Consider the following 19,509-nt stretch of genomic DNA (forward strand, 5'->3'; position numbering starts at 1 on the left):
CTAGCCAGCAAGACCAGGCAAAAAGTGTACACTCCACTGCTCAGTGAAAGCCCACTTGCTTTGCATGTGCAAAGTCCCAGATTCAGTTATGTCTTTTTTATTTGTTAGTTTAAAGGATCTCAAGTTGCTTATGATGGGGAAGACACCTTTGTGAGGGATGCTAGCTGTTAATAATAGAATATACTGGGGAAGATGGGCTGACAATCTGTCTAGGTATAGACTCATAGACTCATAGAGTTGGAAGAGACCACAAGGGCCATCGAGTCCAACCCCCTGCCAAGCAGGAAACACCATCAGAGCACTCCTGACATATGGCTGTCAAGCCTCTGCTTAAAGACCTCCAAAGAAGGAGACTCCATCACACTCCTTGGCAGCAAATTCCACTGTCAAACAGCTCTTACTGTCAGGAAGTTCTTCCTAATGTTTAGGTGGAATCTTCTTTCTTGTAGTTTGGATCCATTGCTCCGTGTCCGCTTCTCTGGAGCAGCAGAAAACAACCTTTCTCCCTCCTCTATGTGACATCCTTTTATATATTTGAACATGGCTATCATATCACCCCTTAACCTCCTCTTCTCCAGGCTAAACATGCCCAGCTCCCTTAGCCGTTCCTCATAAGGCATCGTTTCCAGGCCTTTGACCATTTTGGTTGCCCTCCTCTGGACACGTTCCAGTTTGTCAGTGTCCTTCTTGAACTGTGGTGCCCAGAACTGGACACAGTACTCCAGGTGAGGTCTGACCAGTATAAGGCAGGTCTGGCTATTCTGTAGCCAGCTTTTGTACATGCTATTCCTTTAAAGCCTATTTTGAAGCACATTCTTGCCCCTGAAAATATTTGAGGGCACTGGTACCCTGGGGTTGCTGGGGATTGTAACTCTGTGAGGGGTCAACTACAGTGCCCACTGCAGGCTCACTGCCCAGAGAACGCCATCACCCTGTGGTCTTGCAGTTCACTCCTATGCAAGCTGTCCAGAAGCAAACCCCACTGAGCCAGGCTCCTTTGGGTGTAGCAAGACCAGTACCACAAACTTTATTGTGCGTTAACTTTCCTTTTTGCTTTGTATTTATGTACTTAAGCCTAGATTGGTGTTGGGTGGGTTGTTTGTATGTATGTGTATGTGTGTGGGGGGGTAATACTCAATTTATTCTGCGTCTGCTAAATTGCTTTTTAAAAAATTTACTGGCACACTCTGCATCTTGCACGTTTGTCTTTTCAAGGCTTTGCAACGTTTGCTGTGGGCTGCTTTTTGAGCGCAACTTATCATGCAAAAGTGGAAAGTTAAGTAATATTATAATAAAAATTGGGGTTGACTTTTAAAAGTCCCAATTTCCCACCAAGGGACCCAGGATACGCTGCTCGTTATTGGTCAGAGAAGAATGAGTGGAGGCAGGAACCAGTTGAGGAACGCAAGGCCGATCTGTATTTTCCTGTTGCAAGAATCCCCCCTTCCCATTTTTCTGCGGAGCGTGTGCCCGCTATATATACGCATCTTCATTTTTTTATAGCCGTAAAGGCGACTCATCGGCTCAATGGGGCGGCCCCACATTGCAAGCACCCAACCTAAAATGGAGGTCCCTTGGAGGCGCGCATGTGCGCAACTCCAGCCCTTTCGAGAGACCCAAGAAAACAATTTTTCTGCTCTTTTACGACGCCGGCTTCCTTTGCCAGGGCTTGCGCTCCCTGCGGAGTCCCTCCCTTTGCATGAGAAGAAACCAAACCAAATAAGAAACTAAGAATAAAGACGCAGCAGCAATGGCGGGCATGCACTGCGCGAGGGGGCGGCGGCGAGGCGTCTTCCGCCCGGCTCGGCCGCCCTCTTCCTCCCGGCCGACGAGACCCTGGATGCCGCGCCCACCGCCGGGAGAGGCGGGGCCTGCCAGCCTTCTAGTTCCGACTTCGGCCGCAGCTGGGCTCTGCTGGAGGGCCTGGTAAGTGGGGCGCCGCCCGGCCTTGGCCCGGGGGCAGCGCGCGGGAGCGGGGCAGGGGCGCGCCGGGCGGCCGAGGCCTCCCCGGGAGAGAGGGGCTCCGGCGTGGTTCTCGCTGCTTCCCCGCCCCCCACCCCCTAGGCAGGCTCTTCTCGGTGTGCCTTTGCCCCTCTTGCCCCTCTGCAATCTCGCGGGGGCGGGAAGCAAGAGGCGCGCGCCGCCCTGGCTCCGGTTGCAGCTCCCTGAATCCCAGCCTTTAGACGCGCGCAGTTAACTCTTCCCCACGTTCCTCTTGGGCTGCGTGTCTGCCCGCCTTGCGAGGCTCCTCGGAGGCAGCGGACGAAACCCGTCAGCGCGCAGGTTTCTCGGTTTGCTGCTCCTGCTGGGCGTTTGTGTGGGAAGAGGCGCGCACAGACCGGTTCTGCAACAATCCTGCCTCCTCGGTGGTTCGCAGGAGCCCTGTTGGATCCTGCGGCTGGTTCTGCTGGCTGTAAAGCGTGGGAGAAAGCGCATTGCCTTCTTGCAGGGGCGAAACTAGGCTTTCTTTCACCCGGGTTAAAGACCCAGACTGGCAAAAGAAAACCCACGCATTTGCGAATGCGCACAGGCTGGTGCCCCCCCTGGAGGCGTCGCCCGGGGCAAAAAACCCGGCTAGCCCCCGCCCCCCTCGTAGCTACGGCTCTGCCGTATTGCTCGGACATTTCTAAAGTTTTAACAACCTAGAAGCAACCTTTAGAGTTAGAAAGAACTCCCCCCGCCGCCTTTTTAAGGCCTTAGGTTTCCATAGCAAACCAAAAATTTGCTTTGCACCTTGCCTTGATAGCTGTGTTCCCAGTACATGCTGCATAGGGAATGAGTTTCCTTGCCCTGCCCACGTGTTCTCTGAATGTGGCTGATGGTGTAACACTGTGGGAGGCGGATGGAACTTTTTCTGGTGCTTTCTCTGGGCGTGGAAGTGAGGCAGGGAATGGTAAACGAAACCCCTGTTTGCTGCAAGTGTCTGTTTAAGCCCCTGGTGGGCTATTTCTGCACCGAACGCTCAGATAAAAGGAAGTGAATAGGCAACCCCTCTGCCGTTCTGGCGGTTATGGGCCTGTTCCAGGGTTGCCTCCATGCCTGCACTTTTTCAAGTAATATGCTGAAATATTGGAGAAGAGCTTTCTAGTCTCAAATGCAACTCCTCCACTGGGTCTGTGCAAAGGTTGTAAAGGTAGCAAAGGGTGAAATATTGCTCGCTTCTAAACACTGATGCTTGCTGTGGGGCTGGAGGCCTGCAAGTTGTTACTGAATGAACTGCCTGTTAGGTGGGACACTATCCTGGTGTCCATGGCAGCATCACTCCCTAAATGTTTGCGCAGGAAAGATGGCACTGAGCAGAAAGCGCTACTTCTGTTTCTTTCCCTAAAAGAGTTTTTCTTGGGGGTGTCAGACCCTGCCCCAAGGCCCCTGCTTATTTGCATTAGACTGTGCCTAAAGCAGGGATGGGGAAACCTGTGGCCCTTGAGCTACAAGCCTGGCCACCGGTCATTGGCTGAGGCTGATGGGAAGGAGCTGCAGTCCAGTAACATCTGACGGGTCACAGATTCCCCCAACCCTAATCTGAAGGTAAAATCAAAATGGAGACGGGGAGAAGAAAGAGGCCTTGATCTAAAGAGACAGCAGAAGATTATCATAGGGCACTTAATGTATCCATCTCTCTCTGGATTGCAAACAGAGAAATCTCCCATGGAGCAAGCTGTGTTGAGAATATATTTATTTAATATAAAGAAGATATGTATTTATTTAAGCCATTAACGTTTTTAAGTGGTGTACATAAAATTACAGACTAGGACCCTCCCTATTTTTTGTGATTGTGTTGTTCAGTTGTAAGCTTTTTAATTGTTGTCACTTGCCTTGCAACCTTAGAGTGAAAGGCGGGTACTAAATTAAAATAATAATAATGATGATGATGATAAACTGTACAAAGATAGGAACAATCAAAATTATCATAAAACAAACTATTTATATGACATGTATTTTGGGCAGCTCACAAGGTACAAAAGAATAAATGCTAAAATGTGAGGATGAACCTAATTACCTAAGGAAAAAGAACAAACTTGTTCCAGTTCTTGAGCAGCGTAACGACATGTTCTGACCATTGTGCCAAATACATTTGGGGGGGTGTTGATGTGGGTTTCATGAACATTACAGACTTTAAGTACTTCGGAGCCCTGCTGGATTGGTCCAGAGGCCCATCTAGTCTAGCATCCTGTTCTCATAATGGCCAAACCAGATTCCTCTGGGAAGCCCATAGCAAAGGCAACAGCACTTGCCCCACTTGTGGAACCCCAGCAAGATAGACTGCCTCTGATCCTGCAGGCAGACCCTGCCTGAGCTTACTCAAAGGCTGTCCTCTGAGATGGCAGTGAACTCACATGGTATATAAGCTTAGCCAGTCTTGAAAGCAAAGGGGAAGAACCTGTGGTTCTCTAGATCAACCTTGTGCCTCCAGCTGTTTTTGAACTACAACTCCCATCATCCCTGACTAGCAAGACCAGTGGCAAGGGATGATGGGAATTGTAGTCCAAAAACAGCTGGAGGCACAAGGTTGGGAAACACTGCTCTAGATGATGTTGTACAACTCCCAGTGGTCATCCCTGACCATTGACCATGCTAGTTGGAGGTGATGGGATTTGGAGTCCATTGCCATCTGGAGGACCATAAGTTACCCAGCGCTGCCTAAATAGATAAGGGGGAACCAATAGCTGTGGCTTCTCCCTCCTTCAGTGTGCCATACAGGTTAAACCTTAGCTTTGGAGTTGAGCAGTTGTTGCTGCGAGGGTACAACATAGGGGATTTTGCCAAGCAAATTTCATATTCAAGTGTCTTCTCTCTCTCTTCCAGCTAAGAATTGCATCCTAGCTGTGAAGTCTTCAGTCTCTCCGACGTAGAGTCCCTTCCAAGCTTCTCACGATGAGTCTCCAGTGGGCGGCTGTGGCCACCTTCCTGTATGCAGAAGTCCTCCTCGTTTTCCTCCTGTGCATACCCTTTATCTCAGCAACAAGGTGAGCAGAGGTGGGGATGGGATTGCGGGTGAACCTAGGAGCCTTTCCAGGCCACAGCTATTGTGTAACACAATTAAGGACGCAATCACACCCTCTCTCGGCCTTGGTTTCTAGGATGTTGCAGGAGGTGGATGCCTGTCAACGAAACAGTGGGTTGAGCTGGGTGAGAGTGATTAGCTCTTGCAGACCGATGGGAAATTATTTTCAATATCGGGTTGTCACTGGAATCTGTGAGAGGAGACAAGGAGGTGGATGAAAAGTCACTCCCATTTATTTAGCCAAGTTCCTTATTGTCAAACATCTGCTAAGTAGCTCAGAGGGGGGTTGTGGTTAGGAAATGGTGCAACAGCCCTTATGTAGGACATAGTTCTTGGACAGTGTTCTTAGGAACCACCCTATTCTACGACACTAATTTATTTTAAGCTGATTAAAATACCTATTAAAAAGTGCTGCAACCCTGGGACTTAATAGAAGGGCGGCTAAGTAATTTTTTATTACTATTACAAAGGTTGATAGTAAAGCTCACCGTCAGGGCTGTTTGTATTCTGATGCACTAAGAAATAAAATTCTGTAGCCTGCTAAGTCCAAATTTTGCAGATTCTGCAGCAAGAAAAGCCATGTTTTGCTACATAAACTTGTAAACGGTGTTTGGAATTAGCCAGTTGCGACTGGTGCGGGTCCAGTTGTGACCACATGGAGATCTCTGGATGCCAGGCTGGTGATTGAGGAAAACAAAATGCCACTTCGAGAAGAATCTGAAATACTTTCCTTGAAGCCTGAATTAGATTTATTCTGAATTCTTTTATTTGATGTTTTAATGTGTTGTAAAACACAGAGATTTGTTCTTTAAAATATAAAGCAGTATAGAAACAGAAATAATAATAATAATTGTCATCATCCCATGGGGGTGGGCGGGGAATGGTGCCATTGGGGTGACCGCAGCCTTGGCTTAAGGTGCCATTTGGCGATCTATATCTGAGTTTCTAACACTGCTCGTAAACTTAGTTTGCATAATTCAGTTAATGAAATCCGATTGTTGATGGAATCTTTTGTGTGACATGATTGGAAAATGAGAGGCAATTGCTTAAAAAATATTTTTGTGTTTGGTGCCATGTGTCACAATCCTTAAAATGACCTACTTAAACCCTGCATAGTTCTGCTAATTTCATAGAATCATAGAATCATAGAGTTGGAAGAGACCACAAGGGCCATCGAGTCCAACCCCCTGCCAAGCAGGAAACACCATCAGAGCACTCCTGACATATGGTTGTCAAGCCTCTGCTTAAAGACCTCCAAAGAAGGAGACTCCATCACACTCCTTGGCAGCAAATTCCACTGTCGAACAGCTCTTACTGTCAGGAAGTTCTTCCTAATGTTTAGGTGGAATCTTCTTTCCTGCAGTTTGAATCCATTGCTCCGTGTCCGCTTCTCTGGAGCAGCAGAAAACAACCTTTCTCCCTCCTCTATGTGACATCCTTTTATATATTTGAACATGGCTATCATATCACCCCTTAACCTCCTCTTCTCCAGGCTAAACATGCCCAGCTCCCTTAGCCGCTCCTCATAAGGCATCGTTTCCAGGCCTTTGACCATTTTGGTTGCCCTCCTCTGGACACATTCCAGTTTTAACTTTTTGGGAGAAGCAAAGAGCTGCCTGGGACACTTCATTTCTGTTTCTAGCTCCCGGAAGCCTTCCTTGGCTGCTCCTCTGGCTTTTGAGTCTTTCGCAGGCACTGCTCACCTTACAAACATACCTTCCCAGCTATGAGGCCTAGAACCTTAGTTTTCTTTTAAAAAAAATACATATATGCAAGACTCTCAGGAAGCTGAATTCTCTTCCCAACCTGCACTTCTTTAGAATCATGGCATACACACCCCCCCCCTCACCCATTCCTTCCTCCCATCTCCTTCTGGCATCTCTTCCGCTGCTGTTTAACCCCGAGGGAAGGCTGTTTGGGGATGTTGCTTGGCAATTACCGAGTTGTCTCCTGATTTCTTCCAGGAGTTACACTCCCTCCAAGGCATTGATGTAGCCCCAAAATGCCTTCTGCCTGAAAGTGCCTCCATGGCGTCAGGTTAGGCAGAGGTAACCGGGGAGGCGGGAAATCCCTGGAGGTGGGGAAGGGGGAACCTAGAGCCTTCCAGATGTTGCTGAGACTCCCATCAGCCCAGCCAGCATGACTAATACTCTGGGATGATGGGAATGTTATAGGCCAATTGCGTCTGGAGGTTTACCATCCCGGTCTTGGTCGTCGCTTGTCCACAGCCTCCTAAATAGCCCAAGAGAGGAAAAACTGGGTCCTGTCTCCATTTTGCTTCCCCACCCATAGCAGAACAAGCTGCTGCCTGTGTTGCGGCCAAGTGTGTTTGTGTATGTTTCCTGCAAAGCACTGATCCTAACCTCCAACCTTCTTCCACAGATGGCAGAAAATCTTCAAGTCCCGCTTGGTGAAGATAGTGTTGGCCTATGGGAATACCTTCTTTGTTGTGCTCATAGTCATCCTGGTCTTGTTGTTTCTTGGTGAGTGGAAGGAAGCCAGTGTGCTTGGGGTGGGTGTTCTCGCCTCACCCGCTCATGGGAGCGTTTGCTTCTCTGCCTGTGCCTGCCGGGTTCTGGCCAGGTCCCCAGGGCCTTGGGCCACTTCTTCCTCCTGTGCTCTCTGAGCTGCTCATAGCCCAGCACTGTGACAGAAAGGGGACAGGAACGTGGCTGTGGTTCAGGGCCTTTCTCCACACCTGCTCAACTTTATCTTGGCCAGTGATTCAGGAGAACCATCTTTCATCTCCCGCCATGTAGCTGGGGTAGGGCTTTGCCCAGAGTGCTGTGCTGGGTTTGGCTGTGAAGGATTGAGGTTCAAATCCTGCCCAGCCATGAATTTTCTTGGGGTCATCCTCACAGGGTGGCTGTGAAATCTAAAAGGCAACCAGAAGCATTTCTGTGCTCTGGAAAATACTAGAAGAGTAAGAGTTGAAGATAAATCAGAGGGGGAAAGCTGGTGTCAAAATATTGGGGGTTGCGGGTGTGAAAGTGGTGGAGATGACAGACCTCTGCTTTATAGGTACCCGTATTTTTCGCTCTATAACACGCTCCCAACCATAACACGCACATAGTTTTTAGAGGAGGAAAACAAGAGAAAAAATATCCTAAACGAAACAGTGGATTTTTGTGGTTCATGCTGTGGCCACAGACATGTGATCTGACGGTGAGTTTGGGGTAGCCCAATGCAAAAATCCTGAGGATCCATGTGGATCCGTGCTTTGTAGCCACGTTTTTGCACCACTGCGGCCCCAGGCAACAGTGGGTGCGTGATTTTTTTGGTGCAAGCTGTAGCCATGGACATGCTATGTGATCTGATGGTGAATTTGGAGTGACCCAGTGCAAAAATCCTGAGGATCCGTGTGGATCCGTGCTTTGTAACCATGTTTTAAGTGGGGAGGGAAGGAAAAGCACTCAAGGGACAGGGAACACGCGTGGGGTGGGTTTAGAGGGATGCTGTTAATAATGCAGAAGAGGGGTATAAAAGGAGAAGGCTCTTAGGAGTGGGGAGGAGAGAGAGACAGAAAGCCTGCTTGAAAAAACATTGCTGCTATTTAGCAAGTGGGGAGGAGAGAGAGACAGAGAGCCTGCTTGCTTTAAAGGAGCCAACCGGACAGGAGTCGCTTATACTCGTGTAAGCGGCTCCTCTCCTCTCCCGCTTTGCTCCTTTAAAGCAAGCAGGCTCTCTGTCTCTCTCTCCTCCCCACTCAGCGGCTCTTCTCCCGCTTTGCTGTTTCAAAGCAAGCCACGGAGGAGGGAAGGAAGGGGAACCATGATCCTCTGCTCACGACTGCAGCAGATCCCCCCCCCCACCATCCGTAGGCATTCGCTCCATAACACGCACAGACATTTCCCCTTACTTTCTAGGAGGAAAAAAGTGAGAGTTATGGTGCGAAAAATACGGTACCTTCTTTCTACTTCACCATTGCACTTAACTGCTCAGGACAGTTGAGTAGACAACGGCTTTGCATCCATTTTTATGTATTTTTAATCTTTGTTGGAAGCTGCCCAGATGGGCAGGGTACAAATAAAATAATAATAATAATAATAATAATAATAATAATAATAATAATAATAATAATAATAATATCATCAGCAGCAGTTGGGCTAGGATGCCAAATATCTTTTGTGTGGGTTATGGCAATGTATTCTATTCAGATGGGGGGTGGGTGGGGGGGAGACCCTGGAAGCCTTGTGAAATGAGGCTGCTCTTTTGACCCCTACCTCCACTACACCAGTTCCACATAAAGCAAACCAATTTGTTTTAAGCCCCTTGCATCAGGGCATTTCAGGAAACAGCCTCCTTCATGTGATACTTGTCTGCCTTTTGAGGTCCTCAGCAGATTCCCTGCTCTGCCACTGTTAGAGATGCAGTCTACCCTCTACATGGGGCAGAGCCTTTTGGGTTGTTTCTCCCAGATTATGGAACTCCATGCCCTGAAGGGCTCACTTGGCCCCCTCTCCCTGCTAGCGTTTCGACACTTGGCCCAGCCTTTATGTAGTGCCTTTGTGGACAAGGTCTCCCCTGGATTGTGTGCGTGTCGCTCCTGATCCAGTTTTATGGTGCAGAATTCTATATTTTTAAAAGATAAGGTTGCCGGCACTTTGAAGGCCTTTGAGATGGAGAAACGGCTTAGAAATAAATTGGATCAGAAGTTGGGCACATTCTTACCTCCCCCTCCATTAAGATAGATTCTGTGGCTGGGTTGTTGTCTTAGAGATGCTCAATTTCCCCTAAAACAAGGATGGTCAACATGGCACCCTTCAACTGCCCCTGAACTACAACTCCCATCATCCCTGACCGTTGGTCATGCTGGCTGAGGCTGTTATGAGTTGCAGTATGCCAGCACCTGGAGGGCACCATGTTCTTTGTCACTGCCTTTAAAGTCACCTGCGGTGATGGCCCAAAATCCAGAGTTCTAGCCAGCAGCACATGCCAAGTGACAGGTAGGGTCTTCCCTGTGAAACATTCCTGGCTGTTCTTCAGCAGGTTTCTCTGCTTCTGGCTCCTTTGGCAAGAGAGACTCTGCAGAGCAAGAGTGTTAAAATGGCACAGGCAAGCTGCAGTTCATGCAGAGATGGAGCTTGCAAGCTATGCAAGAAGTTGGCTTCTGCTGCCCCCTGGAGTTTTCAGTGGGTCAGTGAGGGTGCACTTTTCCGTACAAACCCCTTTCATGGACTCAGCATTGTAGAGTTGGAAGGAAACCTTGAGGGTCATCTAGCCCAACCCACTGCAATGCGGGAATCTCCACTGAAGCATTTGTCTTATGAGTGAGTAGAGCACCATCCCATCAGTTTGTGCCGTCTGGCTGTCGGGGCTCCCTATGGATGGAGCTGATGGACTTGTGTCCACACAAATGCAGACACTTATTATAGAACCAAAATGAGCCATGTTCACATGGCACCACAAGAAGGCAAGTCCAGCCCGTGGGTCATCAGTCAGCCGTCCTGTTTTAGGGAATGTATTCAACATAGAGCCAAGCAGATCGCTCTGTCGGCTCACTCCTTTCTGCTTTCCTGATGAAATGAGCTGCCTTCTCCTCCACCTGCCTGCTGTCCCAGTGGTTCTCCTGACCCCCAGAGCCAACTGGAGGGGCAAGCCCCATTGTGCTAGCAGAAGAAGTTGTTGCACAGGGCAGGGAAAGGGCGCTTTTTCCTCCTGGGGGCCACAAAATGGGCATGGCCAGAGGCAAAAAAATGGGTAGAACTCCAGACATGACTTGCTTTCATATAGCAGGCTCCAATTCAAGTCATGTAAAATCCAGAGATTCCTATGCAGATTTCTCTATTCTCAGTTCAGTCAGGCAAAAGCCCTCAAGGAGAAAGTGGGGCAGGTGCTAGTGTGGGGTGTGTCCTGGAGAGAGTCATGTGGGCCAGATAGAGAGGTCTTGGGGGTAGATGGGTGTGCACTTGGCCTCTGGGCCTCAGGATCCCCTACCTGGCCTAGGAGGAGAAGAAATTCAGTGCTTTAGTTCTCAGTCACTTCAAACTTTAGTTACCTTTATCCTGCTAACCCCATATATTCTTGAAACCTGACTATCATATTTGACCCAGACTGGATGATATGTTTGCCATGTGACTTGAGCTTGATTTTCCTTCTGGAAATATCAGCTGTGGGGGTTTGACTTTGGGTAGGATTTGTGGGGTGAAGGAATTGTCCCTTCTCTCCACACATTTCCCCCCTCAAAATTGCCTCCCAAGCTGCTTGTGGCAAATCACACCTTTAGGGGCAATAAGCAGAAGAGTGGATTTCTAGTGAGAAAAAGGCTGTGGAGTAGGTCACCACCACACACACACCGGTCCATGCGCTGTGATCCCCATCTGAATTGCACCCCAGCAATTTCTGTTGCTAAAAGAAAAAGAAGCCTGGGCAGCACAATCATGTGACCAACGTATCGCCTGGTACTGGAAGTCCGCTGCTTTTAGAATACTTGGCGAGGCTGAATATGTGAGGAAATAGTTTCACCTTTAGCAAAGTCAGTGAGGAGTCAAAACTTTATTTTGCAATCATGCATTGCCATGACTTAGGCTGTCAAAATGGCTTGTAATGTTAATACCCAAATAGCATTCGTACTGTCTCAGAATGGAACGGAATGAAGGAGGGGTGACATTGTCTTACAGACCTTTCAGCTAACATTGGCTTAATTCTCAAGCATGAGAAGCAGGGCCCTTCCGCCCCCTTCTAATAGTACCTCTGTTTCTTTGATGCTCATGGCAGCCATTTTGTGCTGGCACCCACAGCACTTTGGTATAGATCCTAGAACCGGCACCTCATTATCATTATTCTTTTAACCAAAAAAAAGCCCTGAAATATATGACAATGGAGTGGAACTGACAGATTTCTCTCAGGAGAGAATTTAACTTGGGCGCCATGCTGAATATATCCTATTCCTGGTGACAGCTGATCTTGCCTCAGATGATCATGATTACATGAAGTAATGTCTCATGTGTCAATCTTAATTAATATGGTGGGTGGCAAGTATAGGAGAAAGAGCTCATTAAGTGGCTTCCTAGATCAAGGCCACTGAGGGCTTTAAAGATTGGAAGCCGACATCCTAAACTGGGCCTGAAAACAAGCTGGCAGCTAATGGCGCTCTCCTCAGGGACTGGTCTGGGGAGCATGTGACCCCCCCAAGTAGTTGTTGTTTTTTTTAAAAATATTTTTATTAGACAGTTTTTATAATCACACAAACAATACATAATACATAACAACAACAAATACATAAACAAACAATAACAAAAATAAAACAAAAAAAAGAAAACAAGTACCATTTCATATCCTAATTTCTTAAACCTTACTTCCTCGACTTCCTCATGCCTCCCTTTTCTGTATTCCAAATTCTAATCAATTACTCAGCAAATCTTCCCTTATTTTACTTTAAATTTAAGCTAATCTTCCTTATTCTCCTTGTCTTAACCATTGCTAATAGTAACCATTTACTTTCCAGTCCAACATCATTCTAACTTTCATTAATTTTATAGTATTTCTTTAGATAGTCCTTAAACTTTTTCCATTCTTCTTCCGCTGCTTCTCTTCCCTGGTTTCGAATTCTGCTCGTCATTTCTGCCAAGCCCATGTAGTCCATCACCTTCATCTGCCATTCTTCCAGTGTGGGTAGATCCTGTGTCTTCCAGTACTTTGCAATGAGTATTCTAGCTGCTGTTGTAGCATACATAAAGAAAGTTATATCCGTCTTTAACACCCCTTGGCCGACAATGCCCAAGAGAAAGGCCTCTGGTTTCTTAGTGAAGGTATATTTAAATACCTTTTTAAGTTCATTATAGATCATTTCCCAGAATGCCTTAATCTTCGGGCACGTCCACCAAAGGTGAAAAAATGTACCTTCCTTTTCTTTACATTTCCAACATTTATTATCAGGCAAATGGTAAATCTTTGCAAGCTTGACTGGGGTTATGTACCACCTATAAATCATTTTCATAATGTTTTCTCTTAAGGCATTACATGCCGTGAATTTCATCCCGGTGGTCCACAACTTTTCCCAGTCAGCAAACAAAATATTATGACCAATGTCCTGAGCCCATTTAATCATAGTTGATTTAACCGTTTCATCTTGTGTATTCCATTTCAGCAGCAAATTGTACATTTTTGACAGATTCTTAGTACTGGATTCTAACAATTCAGTCTCCAATTTTGATTTTTCCACCTGGAAGCCAATTTTACTGTCCAATTTAAACACTTCATTTATTTGGTGATAGTGCAACCAATCTCTCACAACCCCCCCAAGTAGTTGTTGAACTACAGCTCTTATCATCTCCAATCATTGGTCATGTTGGCTGGGGCTGATGGGAGCTGGAGTCCATAAATAGCTAGAGAGCCACAGGTCCCCAGCCCTGCTCTGAAAGGTGAGATATGCTCCTGGAGGTTAGTTCTAGATAGAAATTATGGTACTATATTCTGGACCAGTGGAAATTACCCAGAGGCTCCTCATGGTAGGAGGGTAGCAAAGTGTTGCATTGTGTGGGGGCAGCTGAAAAGCTTGTTTATGTTCCCATCAGTCTAAGACCTGCTTTGGGGACCCTACCGTTGGTCAGTGGGACAAGCATTCTCAAGTTGGCATGACCATTTTATACTTCTGTCTGGAACACATGCTGTTGTGGCATGATGGCTTTTGGTGGATTCTAGACTGCAGCTGGATTCATGGATTCATAGCAATGGGCTGAGCTTGGAACGAAATCTCCAGAAACCAACCGGAGCTTAAGTTCAAGCAAGGCTTGCAAATAAATTGTCAGTCTGTGGAGCTCAGACTCGTGTATAAATTTGTGACTTTCAGATGCCATTCGTGAGATCCGGAAATATGACGATGTGACCGAGAAAGTGAACCTGCAGACCAACCCTGGGGCTGTGGAGCATTATCACATGAAGCTTTTCCGAGCCCAGCGGAACCTCTACATTGCTGGCTTCTCGCTGCTGATGTCCTTGTGAGTACCTCAGGGGCACTGCTGAGGCCAGATCAGGTGGCGGGCAAGCTGCGTGGCCGGCCAGACTCATCAGCCCTGACTATTAGCCATGCTGCCTGGAGCCTGATGGAAACTAGAGTCTTAACAGCATCTAGAGGGCTACCACTTCCCAATTCCTGGGCCACATGCTTGGGAATCTTGGTAAGGCTTGGATAGTAGGTTTGCATTCAGGAGGCACTGGAAATAAGGCATTGAGGGGAGCATCAGCTGCAGCCAGATTGCATCACGCTTAGCACCTATTTCTTGCCAGTAAGAACCAAATTATTTACTTTGTGGCCCTTGGCATAGTTCTTGCACATAGTAGCAAAGAGTTCTCTAGGGAGCATCCCTCTCCCCCTTGCAAAGGTGGCCTCCTTTGCAGAGAAAAGCTTCTAGGCAGGCTTTGACATCTCCCCTTAATGATGCTTTGCCTGGTTCTCTTGCACCGTAGGTGTTGGCTGCAGAGCTGCATAAAAGGTAAACCCCTGACCATTAGGTCCAGTCGTGGCCGACTCTGGAGTTGCGGCGCTCATCTTGCTTTATTGGCTGAGGGAGCTGGTGCACAGCTTCCGGGTCATGTGGCCAGCATGACTAAGCCCCTTCTGGCAAACCAGAGCAGCGCACGGAAACGCCGTTTACCTTCCCGCCGGAGCGGCACCTATTTATCTACTTGCACATGACTTGCTTTCGAACTGCTAGGTTGGCAGGAGCAGGGACCGAGCAATGGGAGCTCACCCTGTTGCGGGGATTTGAACCGCCGACCTTCTGATTGGCAAGCCCTATGCTCTGTGGTTTAACCCACAGCGCCACCCGAGAGGATGGCAAAGCTAGAGGTGGGGAGCCTCTGGCCCACGGGCCAAACATGACTAGCTAGGCCTGTCCACTTGACCTACAAGGCTCTTTTGTGAATCCAGGCCCACCGCCCCACAGACATGGTAGCAGGCATGGGACAGGTAAGGATGGGGTTTCAAAGGAACAACCAGGAGCTTAAAGTGGATTCCTGACTGTTCTTTTGCTGGAGCAAGGTATGCTCCCAGTCATGGCATCAAATGATGGGCACTAGGAACGCACCTTGCTTGAGGTGGGCATGTGGTTTCTATTCAGTGGAAACTGCTTCTCCCTTTTTACAACTGCTCTTTGAAGCTGCCTGTGCTTCTCCTTTCAACCTACAGAACATGGAAAGCACAGGGCTGGCAATGCCTCCTGCGCTGTGGCGCCAAGTTTGGGAACCCTGCACAATGAATTTGGAGGGGTGGGTGGGACAGCCCACTTGCCAATCCTGCTTCAGAGCTGTAGCTATAGGAGGTGGGGGCTAGTCAGGGTTTTTGCTCCAGAGGGGCACCATTGAGGCTCCCAGGCTCTGTGTGTGTATATATGCAAATGTGCATTGGGGGATTGGGTACCCAACTGGGTCTTTGACCCAAGTGAAATAAAGTCTTGTTTCGCCTCTGGGATGGATTGCACCACTCGCCTGTCAAGGTTGGCCCACATGGTGGACAAAAAAGTCTCCCCACCCTTGCATAAGCAATGCAGTTAACCTTCTGCAGTGATGTTCACACGGTGCATGCCCAGGCTGTCTCAACAACTGTGAGATATGCAGATTGGCAGGCAAAGCGGTACTAAAAATTACTCCCTGAAGATAGATTTGAAAACCACTGCTGTACAAAAGGAGGCACGGTTTTCATCACATTTCCCAGCTCTCCCTTCTGGAAGCTTTGACAACGAGCGTGGTGTGAGCTGCAGAGGGGCTTGCCTCTTCTCCCTGCTCCCATTTGCGTTGCTCTGTTTAGGTCAGGGCTGGAGAACAGCATCTGGAGCTGGCATCCCCAAACTCGGCCCTCCAGCTGTTTTGGGACTACAACTCCCATCATCCCTGACCACTGGTCCTGTTAGCTAGGGATGACGGGAGTTGTAGTCCCAAAACAGATGGAAGGCCGAGTTTGGGGATGCCTGATCTAGAGGGCCACACTGGTTTCCTGTTCCTGGTTTATAATAATGAAAATAATAATAATAATAATAATAATAATAATAATAATAATATAATTTTTATTTATACCCCGCCCTCCCCAGCCAAGGCCAGGCTCAGGGTGGCCAACAAGCAATAATAAAAACAAGTTGAATGAATACAACTTAAAAACAAGATTAAAATACATTAAAATATTGAAACATTAAAATATTAAAATGCAGCCTCATCGAAAGGAAAAGGAAAAAAGAAAGAGGGGGAGGGAATCAAATTGGCTCCAAGCCGAAGGCCAGGCGGAACAACTCTGTCTTACAGGCCCTGCGGAAAGAAATCAGATCCTGCAGGGCCCTGGTCTCAGGAGACAGAGCGTTCCACCAGGCCAGAGCCAGTGTTGAAAAGGCCCTGGCTCTGGTTGAAGCTAATCTAACTTCCTTAGGGCCTGGGACCACTAAAAGGTAAAGGGACCCCTGACCATTAGGTCCAGTCGTGACCGACTCTGGGGTTGCGGTGCTCATCTCGCTTTATTGGCTGAGGGAGCTGGCGTACAGCTTCCGGGTCATGTGGCCAGCATGACTAAGCCGTTTCTGGCAAACCAGAGCAGCGCACGGAAGCACCATTTACCTTCCCGCCAGAGCGGTACCTATTTATCTACTTGCACTTTGACGTGCTTTCGAGCTGCTAGGTTGGCTGGAGCTAGGACCGAGCAACGGGAGCTCACCCCGTCGCAGGGATTCAAACCGCCGACCTTCTGATCGGCAAGTCCTAGGCTCTGTGGTTTAACCCACAGCGCCACCCGCGTCCCATCTGGGTGTTGCTATTTATGGACCTTGAGGCTCTCCGTGGAGCATACCGGGAGAGGCGATCCCGTAGGTACGAGGGTCCTAGGCCGTTTAGAGCCTCATTGGGTGCTATCTCTCTGTTTCTTTTCTCTCTCGTCTGTCTGGGTGGCTTCCATCCCATCAAAAGCTTATGCTGTAAAAAAAATGGTTAATCTTCAGAGCAGGACTCCTGTTTTCAGCATCAGTCTGGCACAGCAGCCTGTTTTGGAAGGCCTCTTGGAGAAGGCAGGGTGTCAAAATTTCTATGCAGCAACAAGATCTGCAAGAACTATGTCAAGGGCCTTACTGACAATTTGGCCTTACTGGCAAGAAGTGGGTGCGAAGGGTGATGCAATCTGGCTGCGACTGATGCAACTGCTCATCTCAATGCCTTGTTCCCAGTGCCTTCTGTATTCCTGCTTACTATCCAAGACTTGCTAAGATCCCTCTGGATGCTGTTGGACTCCAGTTCCCACAGATTGTTCTTGTTTTTATTACATATTTTTATGCTGTGAAATGCCTTGAGATCTTCAGATGAAGGGCAGTATACAAATAATAATAAATGGGACTATGCAGTAGCTGGGCTGCACTGCTTGCTCCCTCTTGCCTCCACTTGACTGTGAGGACCAGGTGGTGGTTGACCAAAGACCTCCTGTTTCCAACCCGTTGCATACAGTGGTACCTCGGGTTAAGAACTTAAGTTGTTCTGGAGGTCCGTTCTTAACCTGAAACTGTTCTTAACCTGAAGCACCACTTTAGCTAATGGGGCCTCCTGCTGCCGCTGCGCCGCCGGGACACGATTTCTGTTCTCATCCTGAAGCAAAGTTCTTAACCCGAGGTACTATTTCTGGGTTAGTGGAGTCTGTAACCTGAAGCGTATGTAACCCGAGGTACCACTGTATTCTGTTTGCTTCTGTTTAAACTAGAGTCAAGTAGTAGCAGAGGCTGAAGCAGCCTGCTGTGCTCTCTTTGGCCACAAGGTGGCAGGCGTGCATAATTTCTTACCTCTTACTGAAAATTCCTGAGGATGAGGAGAGCAGCTGAGTCTACAAGCCAGTAGAGTAGACTCTTCAGAGTTGGGGATTAAGCCACAAAGTGATGCCCTAATGAGCACATGCCGGACGCTTTCTCTGGACAGAACCACCACTTCTGGGCACTTGGACTGTAGTGAGGGCCAGGCAGCCCTTGGCCCTTCGTGCCAACTTTTTCTTTAGGAGCTTCTGAGATTAACGGTAGGACGCCTAAAAGAAGTGAAATTCCAATTCCTAAAGTTATTCTCTCTTCTCCTGCCCGCATAATGGGTTTTTATGTTTGCTATTCATCTTGCAACCTGTTGAGAGTATCAGAAGAGGCTTTATGCCACGTCAGACCATTCGTCCATCTAGCCCAGCATTGTCTGCACAGGCTGGCAGAGGCTGTACAGGGTTCAGCCAGAGGGTGTTCCTAGCCTTACCTGGAGGTGCTGAGGACTGACCCTGGGACTGTCTGCATGCAGAGCAGATGCTCTACCACTGAGATGTAGCCCTTCCCCCAGTGTAGGAAGATGGCCTCATGCTGAGCTAGAGCAGCTGTCCATCTAGATCAGCGGTTCTCAACCTGTGGGTCCCCAGATGTTGTTGGACTACAACTCCCATCATCCCTGAGCTCTGGCCTTGCTAGCTAGGGGTGATGGGAGTTGTAGTTCAACAACATCTGGGGACCCACAGGTTGAGAACCGCTGATCTAGATATTGCCACAGTGATTGGCAGCCACAGCCCCCAGGGGTTCAGGTGGGCGGGGGGCATTTCTAGCCCTACCTGGAGATGCCACTTGGAGATTGAACCGGGGGCTTCCTGCTCCACCCCTCCCCCGTTGCCTGTGGTCCTTGCCGTTGGCAGCAGCTGCTCACAGAGGCCGGCTGAACCAGGGCTCATGTCCTCCCTGGCGCTGAGCAGGCTGCAGGGTCTCTGTTGTGTCCATTATGGTGCCTGTCCAGCCAGCTCTCTGGTTTGATGAGCAGCCGCTTTTGGCCGTACAGGACAGCTGGCGAAGGGTGTGAACAATGCCTGTGGGCCATAAATCAGCGGCCTGGGTGCAGAGTTGCCTACAAAGGGAATGTGCTTGACTGTGCAGCTGGGGCTGGAAGTAGGGATGGGGGGGGCAAGCTGTCGGCTTCCATATCTTTGCTGTGTGTGAGTGTCTGGCCAGGAGGCAGGATGTTCTGGTCTTGTGAGCTCCGCCCTTGGCCTTTGGGCTGCAGCTTCTCAGCTCACTTTCCCTTTCATTGTTGCAAAATGCGTTTGTTGTCCGTGCTCAGAATGGCTATACAAAGGGAACTGGGAGTCCTGGGCCAGATCTCACTCCCGTAACGCTTGTCCAAGGTGGCTTTGCCCTTCCCTTGCCCTTGAAAGCACGTTGACTTGCAAGGCGGTTATTCAGAAAGGTAAAAGGCCTGCCCTTCCCTCTTTTGTATCCTCGCTATCGAGAGAAGCTTTTTAAAAAACAGGAAGGAGCATTTTCTCCAGGCGAGAGCTGCAAACCACCCTGCTCTGGGCTTCACTTGTCATTGAAGCACTCGAAGGGACTGCCAGCGTTCTCTCGTTCCGCTTTGTGGCCTTGCGCTGGCAGCTCTTGCAGCCAGAGGAATCTGTGCTGAGGGCCATCTCTGCCTTGCGCTGGGTTTATTGCCACCTCGCTCCCTTCTCTGACCAGCATTTCGGTCTGTGGCTTCTAACAGACAGTGGTCATCTGGTGGTGGCAAAAGCCTGTTTGACATCTGGCCAAGGC

General features: G+C 48.6%; 1 protein-coding gene across 1 annotated transcript in view; it reads left to right on the forward strand.

Annotated features, from left to right (window-relative positions):
* Nucleotides 1–1,801: 1,801 nt before the first annotated feature.
* BCAP31 (B cell receptor associated protein 31) overlaps nt 1,802–19,509 on the forward strand; it is a 38,712-nt gene continuing 21,004 nt past the window's right edge. Inside the window, exons 1-4 of the mRNA XM_053370655.1 lie at nt 1,802–1,926; nt 4,807–4,967; nt 7,388–7,488; nt 13,797–13,944. Coding sequence (XP_053226630.1) covers nt 4,876–4,967; nt 7,388–7,488; nt 13,797–13,944 — 341 coding nt within the window. The 5' untranslated portion in view covers nt 1,802–1,926; nt 4,807–4,875. The remainder of the gene's footprint in view (nt 1,927–4,806; nt 4,968–7,387; nt 7,489–13,796; nt 13,945–19,509) is intronic.

Source organism: Podarcis raffonei, chromosome 17 (assembly GCF_027172205.1).
Source record: "Podarcis raffonei isolate rPodRaf1 chromosome 17, rPodRaf1.pri, whole genome shotgun sequence".
Taxonomy (NCBI): domain Eukaryota; kingdom Metazoa; phylum Chordata; class Lepidosauria; order Squamata; family Lacertidae; genus Podarcis; species Podarcis raffonei.